The following is a 13,122-nucleotide window of genomic DNA, read 5'->3' as shown; positions in this document are numbered from 1 at the left end:
AACTGTCTCACTAAATTGCATTATCCACACTCAATTCTCACTGGTATCTACTAGACAACAAGTACCAAAACATGATTAGTTTATAGATTTCACATGTAAAATTCATTTTATACAACCCCACCCCCATCTTGCCTGTTCATAATTCTGAGAAATTCTTGAATTGTGTGCATGTACACGTGTGTGGGTGTGTGTGCGTGCTTGTGTGTTTGCCTGCGTATGTGTGTTTGTGCATGTGCATGCATGCGTACATATGTCTACCGTGTGAGTATGTGTCATACGTATGATTACTGTGAATGTATGTGTGTGCGTGTGTATCTGTTTATGCACATGTGTGCACATGGAATGGGTTAACATGACCCCTGGAGGCAAACATACGGAAAAAAATGGTCATCCTAGGCCCTATGGTTCTCAAGATATTCACAGAAAACTGTGTTTGCCCTACCCTCCTTTCGGGGGGTCCAGTACAGCGGAGGGCTACAGATCCAAACGAAAAACGATGGTTCCATGCTATCCATGTGGGGTTACATGCCCACCAAGTTTTGTGTACCCCGGTCTTTCAGTGTCCCGGGAATCCTTGTTGGTGTACGGTCACTAAATGTACACATAAATTATTTTATTGTAAGGCCCCCCATGAACGAAAGTTCACAAAACTTGGCATGCATTCGGAGGGTGTCATAATGGTCCTACACTTTCAATTTCGTGCAGTTTTGACCATGTCAGCCAGAGATATTGTGATGAAAACACCTAATTTTTTGCTTTTTAATTTTTAACTAGGTGGCGCTATACATGAAATAAGTGGTAATGGGATGGGTTGACATGCCCCCTTAAGACCAACATACAAAAAAAAGGTGGACCTCCTAGGCCCTACGGTTCTCGAGATATTCACAGAAAACTGTCTCCGGCCACCTACAGGCCAGTTGGTGTATAGTAACATAAATTAATTTATTGTGTGGCCCCCCATGAACGGAATTCCACGAAACTTGGCGTGCATTTAGAGGGTGTCATAATGATCTTACACTTCCAATTTCGTGCAGTTTTGACTATGTTAGGTCACAGATACCTGCGATTACAACACCTCATTTTGACTTTTTTGTGTTTAACTAGGTGGCGCTATACATGAAATGAGTGGTTATGGAATGGGTTGACATGGCCCCTTGAGATCAACATGAAAAAAAATGGTCCTTCTAAACCTTACGGTTCTTGAGATATCCACAGAAAACTGTGTCTGCCCTACCCTCCTTTCGGGGGGTGCAGTCCAGCGGGGGGGCTACAGATCAAAACGAAAAACGATGGTTCCATGCTATCCATATGGGGTTACATGGCCACCAAGTTTCGTCTACCCCGGCCTTTCCTTGACGGAAATTTGGAAATGCGAAAAAAAAAAAAATATCTGACTAAACCTATATGACCGCCGCTTCGCTGCGTGGCTGTCATAATTACACTTTCCTGAAAGGAAAAGTAGACCCTCGACACAACAGATTGGACCCCAACTGAGAGACAACCACATGTTCCTAGTGAGTGTCTGACAGGGCAGAGGTCATTCAGACGTTAGGATCAAAGGTTTGGATCCCAAATGGGCTCCGTTTTAGGGGCTCTCTGGCTCTGGCACTTGTCTGATTGCAATTTGTCTGGGTTCCATGAGAAGGAGGAAAAGGTCAGCTGCCCCCCCCCCCCCCTCTCGCCAGCCCTTTAGGAGGGTCTAGCAGTCACAGGGATGCCAATAACGCTTCCAGGGGGAAAAATGAATTGCTTGTTCTTTCACATAACACTGGACTGAAACGGAGAGAGCCACAGGTAATTGGCTATGTGCGAACTGCAGGAGACAAGTGCTAGTGAGAGCTCAAACCGGCAGGATAATTTGCAAAGCAGAAATAAAGAAAAAAAACGCGGACTGAGTTAGAATGCTTAAATAGTATGTGTCTACCTAAAAATGATTGCTTCTTGATTGCCTAAAATGTTGTACTCTCACAATTGGTACTATGCATGTACTTCCTCACACAAGCTAGTGCCAACTGTTATGAATGGACAGGAGATATCTCCAGCAACTGTCACCTCTGTCTCTAATTCGTAGCCAGGAAGAGGAAGAAAATAAATACCGGTAATGTAAAAAAAATAATAATGTTTCAAAATTCTCCACAGCATCATCCTGTTCATTCATATGAACAAATCCCTGCAAAAACAGATGTGAGAAGGAGACTTTGAGGCAAACCCCTCTGAAAGTCATTTTGTTTGTTGACTTGGGGAGCCATACAGCATTGAGAAAAATAGAATCACATAAGGCACAAAAGCTTAAATCTCCCTCCAATCATGTGACACCTACAAACTACGGAAACCCACAAACTAACTCTAATCTCAGACTCACATGCAGAGGTGTGATGGGAGTGCTGCTGATGAATAAGCATTAAATCAGTTCCCCTCTACGTTTGTCTGCCATTACTTACTTAAGTAGCTGAGTAGAAAGAACAAGACAATGCACTTATACAGCTTAGAGAGAGATTATGGTAAAAGAAAGAAGGAAAGGGACTAAATAGATGGAAGGATAACATGGACATGACACCTAGGAGCTGTTACCCAGCAAAAGGCATTGGCCATTAACATCACAGCTTACAGTGTCTCTGCTCTATTCAATATTGTATCATCACATGCCACATTCAGTATCAAATACAGGACCATAATGTATTCTAGTTAGAAAACTAGTGTCCATACGAGAGGTACAGGAAAGTGTCCATTAAAATATGTCCACTGTTTGTCCACAACACTCAAGCTGAACACTCATATAATTTCCTTGACCGAAGACTTCAAGGAATCTTTGAGGGCTGTGAAGGAGAGCAATTTGCATGTGTTTGGTGGTGGAATTGACTTGTTCTCTCCCCAATACAGAGTTCAGAGCATTTTGTGCGTACAGTAGGCCCCGCCCCCCCCCCCTTCATGTCCTCATTGACCGTCAGGAGGAGCGAGCACTCCTTTCATGTTCCCATCACCACCCAGCAGCCTGGCTGGAAGCGAGATGCTAATAAATTGGGCCGGGAGCGCTGAGCACTCGCGGGCTCTGAAGAGAGAGTCCTGCTGATGAATCGGAACATCACCAGACTCTCAAGCGTCAACCAGACTCTCAAGGCAGCCGCCAATTTGCACTTGTTCAGGAAGCCGGGCCCTGCGCTACTCGCATGTGAGCAGAAATGTGGCAGCGCGGCAATAAGATGACATTCATTTTCACCTCTGTGATGAGGGATTGAGGAGTGTCACGTGTACCCCCAAATCTGACAAAAAATGGCAGAAAACACCACCACCATCACCACCACGTTACAGGGCCACTTATGGATCACAATATTGCACAGCATATACAGTATCTCACTAAAGTGAGTACACCCCTCACATTTCTGCAAATAGTTTATTATATTTATATAATTGTATAACAGTGTAAATTTACTGTCTCCTCATTTTCACTTAGGGGTGTACTCACTTTTGTTGCCAGCAGTTTAGACATCAATGGCTGTGTTGAGTTATTTTGAGGGGACAGCAAATTTACAGGTATACAAGCTGTACACTCACTACTTTACATTGTAGCAAAGTGTCACTTCTTCAGTGTTGTCCCATGAAAAGATATAATATTATGTGAGATACTGTCTCAAACTAACTCACGTTACAGATTCAAAAGCTGTGACCATCAAATCCAACTCATCCACTTGGGGACTGCTACCCTTGAGAGAGCTACTCCTTAAATCCAAGATTAAAAAGATTTGAAGACATTGTTAAAGTTTCAGTCTGAATGAACAGTAATCCTCCCCACCCATCTCTGCCAAGTCTTCCCAGTGCACACTCTCTCACTCTCTTGAGGGAGAGGAGGCAGACAGGATCATTTTGCTGGTGTATCAAACCTTTCTGCTCCCCTGGCCAGCCGGATCAGACTCTGTTGCATAGGCTGACCTTCTGAAACGGTCCGTGTCAACACCCCTGGGTTCGGATGGTAATGAGCTAAGAGCATTATGCCAATTAAAATGGCAGACAGAGAAAGGAGAAGAGAAGAGGAAGGCAGGCAGAGAGAGAGAGAGAGAGAGAGAGAGCGAGAGATAAAGGGAAGAGTTGGATGGCTCAGGCATCTCTGTCTGTGAGAATGAGGCCTGCTACTAATTGGCTGTCTGGGAAGCTGTGCTCTCTGAACACGGAGCTGAGGCTGTCAATCAGAGGCGCATCACAATACAGCTACAGACTCTCCGACGTGCTGGCGCAACACAAACACACAACTGACAAAAAAGCATAGAAATGAGATGTAGAAGAGTAGATGTCACCTAATATTTATAGGCACTGTGAATTTAACATTAAACACACACAACATGTTAATGGAGGTAGATGTCACCTAATATCCATAGGCACTGTGCATTTAACATTAAACAACATTTTAAAGGCGCTAGTCAACGTTTTACTAATGCAGTCTGCTACTCTTTCCTCTTGGTTGTGTGCCCTGTGTTAACAAATTTCACTTATGTTTTGGAAGCCAGCCCCTAATTTTGTGCTTTGAGGGCCCCATTTGTTAAGGCTTAACTTCCCTCTGGGAAAATCTGATTTCAGTACCGGCTGGCATTCAGAAAAACAATGTACTTTTATGTTATGTTTTCCATGAGGATAAACTCACTTTCAAATGTTTGGGCAGTTATGGTATCTGAGCATAGCGTTTGTTCAAATGACAAAAAGTGGGGATCTGACCAGATCTGACATGATATTACTGCCACCTAGTGGTGCAAATATACAAACACTGATTCTCCGGGTTTACCATTGTTGATTTGCTTGCTAGTCACCACTGCTTTACATGTACTCTTGGTGACAGGCCCAGAGAGTTGCCCATTGAAGCAGCACTTTTCTTAAGTCACAGAGACAATTGGCTAATGTTACAACACTACACCACTCACAGCATACGAGAAGAAATAAGTGTTTCTCCATATTCCTGTTCTTGTCTCTCTCCCACAAGTAACAGAGAGGAAAATAAATAAGTCATGCCAACAAATAGTAAGTCAAATGTATTTCTAAAGCACATCTATACACAGCTTACACTGACCAGTGCTAATAGTCTATTTGATGGTGAGATTTTAAAATTCTGTTTCAAATCATTGACATGTCTGACCAGCATTTTATGTGCACCAGCTACAAAAATGTCAAAACAACCTGAGCCCTAACCAGGTCCACATGCTATATTTACCAAGAAAACAAGGCCCTCATTGTGTGATACCAGAAGAGAGAGAGAGCCAGGGCTGGAGGATACTGCACATGTGCGTCTGACAGATAGAGCTCCTCCTCTGGGGAAATCATCAGAGCGCCGCGCCTCTCCCACTACTGCGCTCCCTCGGCTCTGCTTTCATCTCACCAGTTGGAGAGAGGATGAGAGGAAGATGGCAAGTGTAAAAACACACTGCTTCTGTCAACACACACCACGCTAACCTTCAGAAAACTTAAGCAGAGCCTCTACTGTCAATACAGCGCGGGGGGGGGGGGGAGACATGTCTTCTAAAAGACATTCAATGACAGTACGTCTCTCCAGAAATCCAAATTCCATAATTGCAAGCCATGTTATGGGAGGTGAGGAGAACTGGGGAGCACCTAATAAAAGGTCCAATCAGAGCCCTGTGTGCTTGGCCGAGTGCCATGCCACTGCTGGACGACTCCTTGTCTCAGCGCTCCTCAGCTGATCTGGGGCATCTGCGGCCCAGGGTTTTGCCCACTCACCAACCTGGATTAACACCACAACTGTCACCCTCATACTGGTCAGGTCACAGCTCAGCGTTTCCTGCCCTGCTTCGTCCAGACCACACCCACACAAAAGCCAGCATGGGGCTGCCCAAACTGCCCTGAAGTGTTTGTTACCAGAACATAACATGAGGAGCAGATGGGTAAGGGCAGAGAGATAGAGACAGATACACAGGGCTATAGAAACAGGCCTCAGATGACCAGACAGAAACAGCTCATTCACATGTCAAATATAGGCTACCCACTATGGCACACTATGTCTGACTCATTCACATGTCAAATATACTGTAGGCTACCCACTATGGCACACTCATTCACATGTCAAATATAGGCTACCCACTATGGCCCACTGATTAGTGTTACTCTGAACTAAACTGGTGAAAATAGGTAATGGATCTCAAAAACAGTAAACAGATCCATGTGACAAAATGATGTTTTTTTCTTTTGGCAAATAATTTATTTGCTGTGGTAAACTTGATGCAGTGCCTGCAGTTCAAACAGAACAAAAATCCAAACAGTCCAAGCTGCACACTAACCTGAGGACACTTAAGAGCTAGGTCCATGACAACCCTGCTGGAAATTAACCCTGTGTAGTAATGGACTAATCATAAAATCAATAGCCTGGAGACCCCACACACAGTCACAAAGACAGACAGATGGTACAGGACATCTGGAATACCCAGAGTGCTGTGGACAGCTTTGGAATGGGCCAGTTGGTGCAAGACAATAGAGTTTGCTCCAGAGTATGTTTTCCACCTCCATCAAGACTTGTTAGAGGCGAAAAGTAGGGCTACACGATTTGGGGGAAATAGCTCATCGCGTCGCATTGTTATATGGTTTTTGAATGTCAATGAATGAATTAAATTCAATATTCCAAATGTCACTAGTTGTGCTGCTTGTGACTGGTGAGTGTGCCTTGTGTGTGGGAGGCACAACACTACAGACTGGCTGTGAAGCTCACCGGTCAGGAGTTTTGTGCTTCTTGCACGCTCACCAGTCAGAAGTGGAACAGTCAAGGATGACATTAACATAAAAGCCATTAATGTGACGAGAGTAACTAAGCATGATTATGTGTAGCTTTTGCGATCAGATAATTGCGTTGGTTCACATTGTGGTTGGCTATTGCGATGCGATAGAAGCTAGAAGGTGCAGAGGTTACTGCAACCACACGTTAGGCGGAATTCAGAGTACAGGTAATCTGCTGAGCTCACTCTATAGAATGTGAGATCATAAGAGGGAATCAAAAGAAGTCATAATCTGGCAGCGATCCATAATAATTGGAATGGAATGATTTGCTATCTTATGCAACATATCAACTTATGCAACGATTAGGGCACTGAAAATCTACTGGCAGACTATAGACAGGGAGCACAAAGCTAGCTTTGCCCCTCAGTAAGCAATAATAAGAAGCTATTTGTGCCTGATGCAACAATAGACTCCTTTTGGTAATAACAGGCTAGGACAATGAGTACACTGGGCCAATGTGGTAGCAGGGCATGGAATGACCCAACAGTGAAGTAAACAAATAATGTTAGATTTTTTAATGTAACGTTACCATGCCGTTTTCCCACCAACCAGACAACTTCTGCCACACATTTACATCAGTTTTTTTCTGATCATCAGTGTTGCACTCATATCTCTACCCCCTGTCGGAGACAACATACAACATAACAACATAAGTTCCGGGCACAAAGTCCTTGCTCTTGATATATGGGGCAAAGAAAACCTGACCTGCATGTGAAAACATTGTGGGTAAATTATATACTCATCAATGAGCTGATGCAAAACAGCAGTTGAAGCACACTCAGCCACTGAGTCGGACTCTCTTCCCCTCTGGCAATCATCTAAAGAAGTGCCTGACTGTGCACAGGCGGCTAAGGCCATGTTGGAATGGATGATGTGCTTGAAGTGGAGAAAGGCACATGAGCAGGAGCCACTCAGTCACAGCCTACATCCATGTGGTCCCTACAGCCACCATCAACTAGCCTGCACTGTCAGCCCAGCCAGACTGCACTCTGATGATTATGGTCAATCGTAGGCCTTCTTCACCAGCAGTAGGCTTATGATCCCAGCTCTTTCTACTGTGAAATCACTCATAAATCTTCAACCATCAGCTTCAGTGGGTTGGGCTTGTTGACCAAACACAATATTCCTTCGGTCATGTGACACAGTTATGAGGAAACTGTAAACTCAGGTATGAAAAAAACCTCCCAGCTGATGACCTGTTTACCATGCACCACCTGCGTTTGTTTAGTTTTCCTAAAGCTGCCTGGTCAGTTCTTTGTCAGCAAATCCCAATTCAGATAGGTAGACCTTATGTAAGTATTTCACCAGACCATGAACAAAATTAATGTTAGATTCCTAATATTAACATGCTGGAATTACAGCACTATCTTCCCAACCACATCGTCTTTTTTGGCTCAACTCACACGCATGAGCAGACCTAGACTTTGCCAGTGCCAGATGACGTTTAGTGCACACATGAGTCAAATCATCCACTCTGCCAGTGTACACATTAGGAAAAGTTATTCAGAGGAACTGTACAACGTGGCATGGCTTGAAATGTCCCTCTTCTGCCACGTTGAGGGGTCACATAACCGGTTAACTCTATGGCCAGAATCGTGTCATTCATGTTAAAACAACTGATATGACTGAAGGACAACTCTAACAAAACAGCACGAGGTCAAAAATGATAGTTTCAGAAATATAATCCCTAAAACTAAGCAAATCCCACATTTCTCTCACCTGTTTTGGATCATCGTAAAATACTGCAATGTTGGACAGCTTTGGGCCAATGCTGCAGGCTTCGGTGAAACTTGCCCCGCAGTCTTTATAGGGTCCCTCTTTGAATTTGTATGCTATTGTTATCTTTTTAATAGGCGGAGATCCAGTCCGAATGTCGATGGCGCTAAGCAGACCCGAGTACAGAACAAACAAGACGATTGTGACAATCAAACATAACACTAGAAAAAGAATCAAAGATAATATAAGAAAGTCTGACATAATGCGGCAATGTCACGTTAAAGCGAGAGTTCAAACTATATAGTCTCAGGGCGAGGTCCCTTAAATACAGTGCGAACAGTTACAGCTGAAGGTTGGCTAGCTAGTTTCCAGTTTGGCCAAAGGTGTGTTCGTATTTTAAGTAACTAGCAACGGCAGTGCAAAACTGACAGAAAAGCTCTGGTTACTGAAATCACGTGCAAATGGCATGGAAATTTACATGCTACTCGGAAACAGCTCTATAGCCTCTGTTGTATCTCCTTCTTACTTTCCGAACGGCTCATTTCCCTAAACACAGAAACAGTGTAAGCGTTGCTTCCTGGTTAAACCATGTACCCTCACTGCAGGGGCGACTTGACTAGTCTTTTTCCATTTTAAGATAACGCAGAAATATTCAGTGATTAACAATTATTATTATTATTATACCATAACACGAATTACTTTAATTCCGCACACTACACTAGTGATAATACATTTTCAATAACGCTTTTACTATATCGATAGCTAGGATTACGCCGCGAGCTTGCACGTGGTATTTACCTAGATTCGAGGGCGCTGACTGCGCTTCAGACAGGAAGATGCAACTAAAAGTAATCGTGCACAAGGGATGACACTAGATGTTGACATTGACATTGACCAGTGCCATTAACACCGTAAATATTCATTAAACACAACTAATAAACTTGACTGCATAATAATAATAATAATAATCATCATCATCAATAATCAACTGTATTATGTCAATGTTTGTATCAATCAACAGTATCATGACCAAATACATTAGCCAATGTTTAACATTAGACAGTTTAGTAGGCTTGCTGTGCATCAGATGTTTGATAAACTGTGTTGTAAAAAACTGTTGTATGATTATGAATAAAGGGACTATCAATACTGGGAAGAGATATTCAGGAGGAGATCAGCATCGGAGAGTTTATAGAACGCTGCATGTTCTATTTAAACTCTATGCTGAATACGTGTTCAGTGTAAGTTTTTTTGCTCTGTACATACAGATGTATAGCGAAAGGGAAGCTAAAAGTTATATACACACAGGGACAAATTGCATAAATGAAAATGTATTTGCAATGAGTATTAACAGGTCTGTACATGTACATGTAGTGGTGGATTTTTTCTCTCTCTCTCTTCTTAGTCAGAGTCATCTGTAACTTCCTCTTCTTCTTCCTCCTTGTTGAGGCCATTCTTCCTGCTGTCAGAGTCGCTTTCCTGAGCCACACAACAGAAGCAAGGTTAGAAGTACAGAACTAATGCAAAGAGTGCCTCTAGGGAACACTGATAGGGCTTGCAACATACTGCTTTTCTTGTCTAATGATAAGCTTGTAACAAAAGCAACGAAACAAACTTATCTTATCCAACAAGTATTTGTTGAGCATGTTCAGCTAAATTCAACATGTATTTCATAACTGATCAGGATCCAGAGAGCAACTGTTTGCTCAGTTAAGCCCTACTGTACACAATGCCATTCATGGGGATGTATGCCCCTAAATGTCTTTAAATGTCTCTCAGGGACCAACCACACCAGCAAAATGTGCACCTCCCTCTCACAGATTGGACATTGTACATCATTGGAGATTCAGCTAGCAGTTAAACAAGGAACCTCAGCCAAGTCTCACATCATGGGAGTTACGAATGAAGAAAACAGGCACCTCATCTCCTGACTGCTCCTGTGGCTGCTGCTCCTCCTCCTCATCATCCTCTTCCTCACTGCCTTGTGTTGACCTCTGGGACAGAATTTCCTCTCCCTGCAGAACACACACGACCATCCTGAGTGACAACACTGTTTGGGCTTGTTGCCATGGGCACAACCTTTGACATCCACCTCTTTTACCTTGAGGTCGCGGTTCTTGAGGTTGCCCAACCAGAAAGCCTCCTGGCAGTGGTTGAGCGTCAGCATGGCTTTCACCCGGTACACAAACTGCTCCAGGCTTTTCTTCAGTGCTGGGACATGGTTGGTGAGGCCTGTGTCCTGCCGGATCTGACGGCGAGACACAGCATCCTCGGTTAGTCTCTCTCAATGACTTGAATAATGGCTAACTAATGAACATTGCAAATGTTTTTTAAGATGTCATGAAATGGAAGATTTTTAAGATTACATGAAATGGAAGTGGAGATGAAAGAATGTGCAAAATAATTGTCTGTGCCAAGTCTTTTTGACAAACATCAGATCAACAGAGGCATGAATCCTGTGCTTCATGGGCCAGTAGGGTGTGGGTACCTTTGAGTGGCCACACATGTGGTGGAGCTGCCTGGTGCTGAGCTGGAAGGTCTTCAGTAAACTCTGCACATCCTCCTGAAGACAACAACATCTCTTAACACAGTCCTAACACACATCCTCCTGAAGACAACATCTCTTAACACCATACTAACACTCACATCCTCCTGAAGACAACAACATCTCTTAACAAAGTAGTCACACTCACATCCTCCTGAAGACAACAACATCTCTTAACACAGTACTAACACACATCCTCCTGAAGACAACATCTCTTAACATAGTAGTCACACTCACATCCTCCTGAAGACAACAACATCTCTTAAAGTAGTAACACACACATCCTCCTGAAGACAACATCTCTTAACACAGTAGTCAAACTCACATTGCGTAGGTTTGCTACACTGGTTCCTATGCACATTATTCATCATGTAATGGATTAACGGTCTACCTTGTGCTTTTTGAAGCTGAAATCAAGCAGTGGCATCCCCAGCTTCAGGAAGGACTCTAGGAAGAGGCGGCCAAACTACATTGGGTACAACAAAGAAGAAAAACAAGGCATTGCAAAAATGAATCTACATGGGCTGAAGCTGGTCAAATATTTAAATGGCAGTCAGAATGGTAAAAGATCTTCAAATAAGTATCATTGTCTGTCTCTCTTACCTTCAGACACACAGTAAGCACAGGCCTGCTGTCAAACACCTGCAAACACAGAAGGCCAAAGCTAGACAATCTCTCTCACACACACATACACACTCTCACACAGAATTTCTGAAGGTGGTGTTTACTGATGGAGTGGAGTAGGAAGTGTGTGTGGGGGGGTGGAGTGAGCAGTATGTGTAGGCTGTTTTCTGACTAGTGATTTGATGTTTTTTTCTCAGGATGTACACAACAGTGCAAGCTGAGCTGAAAGCACTCACAGAGTGATCCAGTATATGCAAGGCTTTTTCAGAATTACTTGTAATTATCTGGACTAATCCTTCCAGTTGTTTTTTGTATCATGAACTAGTACCGTATATGAATCTGATTAAATTTCATGTGCCATATCTGAAAACACTCTTAGGCCCTGTTTAGACGACAACAAAAATGATGCAACTGGTGATGTTTTTCTGCATTTGACCCTGTAATTTAGACGCAAACGGAGGTTTTATCCCCCCGCAAACGGAGTTTTTGAAAACTCTGGGCTGATTGTTTTTTTGGGAAAACTCCGTTTGTTCGTTTGCGTCTATTGTGTGTGCACAATGTTATTTTTGAAAACGGAGAGGGTGAAATGTCAGTTTATGAAAATAGTCGGCCACAAGAGATCAGGATTGAAGATATCCGTCGGTCTCAACCAACTGTTTAGCTGCACCTCATTATCAGTTTTCAAATATTTGAGGTAGACTTGAGACAGTTCAATACCACTTTCACACATTTTTCTTAGAGCATTGTAGTGCTTTTTGAGGGTTTATTCAGGGTTCATTTAGTGTTGATAAGACTCAGGTTGGGTTCTGAAGAAAAATCTTCGGCTGCAGTGAGGTGAATGAAAGCTTAGTGGGTTTTGCCTGAGACAGAATATTGTACCTTCACCAAGTTGATCAGGATGTGGAAGTCTCTCACAGCAAGATTCCATGTCAGCAACTTCTCGCTTTGAGCCTGGTAATAAGCAACACCAGTAAACAACAGTGCTGAACTCTAAACAACCCTGCACTTATTTTTAGCTCTTTGTCAATATTACACATAGCATAGAGCTGATCACATTTGTAGGTCGGACACTGGACATCGTCCTTTTGAACCACCTCTTGCAAGCAGTGAAAGTGTGTGCACCACTGTAAAATACGGTAGAAATGTAACACACACACACACACACACACACACACCTCTGTGCTATCACGCTGCTTGCCAGGGGGGATCTTGCGTACTGCCTTCTCTAACTCTGCCATCATGGTCCTGTAGAACACCAGAAAGGTCTGCCTACAGAAAGACAAGCAGACGTTTTAGGAGAGTCATTCACTTACTCCTGTTCACAGATGCTCTGTGCAAAGGAGGTATAAGCAGGGTTCCCACTTCAAGTCAAATGTCAAATTCCCTGAAATTCCCTTTTCCCTGAATTTCCCTGACTTACTAATGAATGGTACAATATGCCGACCAATAATTTCAGCACAGCCGCGTAGTGT

General features: G+C 43.2%; 2 protein-coding genes across 3 annotated transcripts in view; both read right to left on the bottom strand.

Annotated features, from left to right (window-relative positions):
- tex264a (testis expressed 264, ER-phagy receptor a) overlaps nt 1-9,041 on the bottom strand; it is a 76,369-nt gene extending 67,328 nt beyond the window's left edge. The window contains exon 1 of the mRNA XM_076267509.1: nt 8,485-9,041. Within this exon, the coding sequence (XP_076123624.1) occupies nt 8,485-8,742 (258 nt within the window). The 5' untranslated portion in view covers nt 8,743-9,041. The remainder of the gene's footprint in view (nt 1-8,484) is intronic.
- Nucleotides 9,042-9,455: 414 nt separating this feature from the next.
- The window catches only part of fancd2 (FA complementation group D2), a 20,515-nt gene continuing 16,848 nt past the window's right edge, over nt 9,456-13,122 (bottom strand). For both annotated transcript variants that reach the window (XM_076269068.1, XM_076269067.1), the window contains 8 exons: nt 12,826-12,919; nt 12,530-12,601; nt 11,630-11,668; nt 11,418-11,492; nt 10,970-11,044; nt 10,583-10,729; nt 10,401-10,496; nt 9,456-9,960 (listed from right to left, as the gene is read on the bottom strand). In XM_076269068.1, the coding sequence (XP_076125183.1) occupies nt 9,883-9,960; nt 10,401-10,496; nt 10,583-10,729; nt 10,970-11,044; nt 11,418-11,492; nt 11,630-11,668; nt 12,530-12,601; nt 12,826-12,919 (676 nt within the window). In that variant the 3' untranslated portion in view covers nt 9,456-9,882. The remainder of the gene's footprint in view (nt 9,961-10,400; nt 10,497-10,582; nt 10,730-10,969; nt 11,045-11,417; nt 11,493-11,629; nt 11,669-12,529; nt 12,602-12,825; nt 12,920-13,122) is intronic.

The sequence above is a fragment of the Alosa pseudoharengus genome, unplaced genomic scaffold (assembly GCF_046254945.1).
Source record: "Alosa pseudoharengus isolate Yale_2024_CS ecotype anadromous, Long Island Sound unplaced genomic scaffold, YU_APseudo_1.1 YU_APseudo_1.1_scf_5, whole genome shotgun sequence".
NCBI lineage: Eukaryota > Metazoa > Chordata > Actinopteri > Clupeiformes > Clupeidae > Alosa > Alosa pseudoharengus.
Note: the sequence above shows the minus strand (reverse complement) of the source record. Positions and strands in the feature narration are given on the sequence as shown.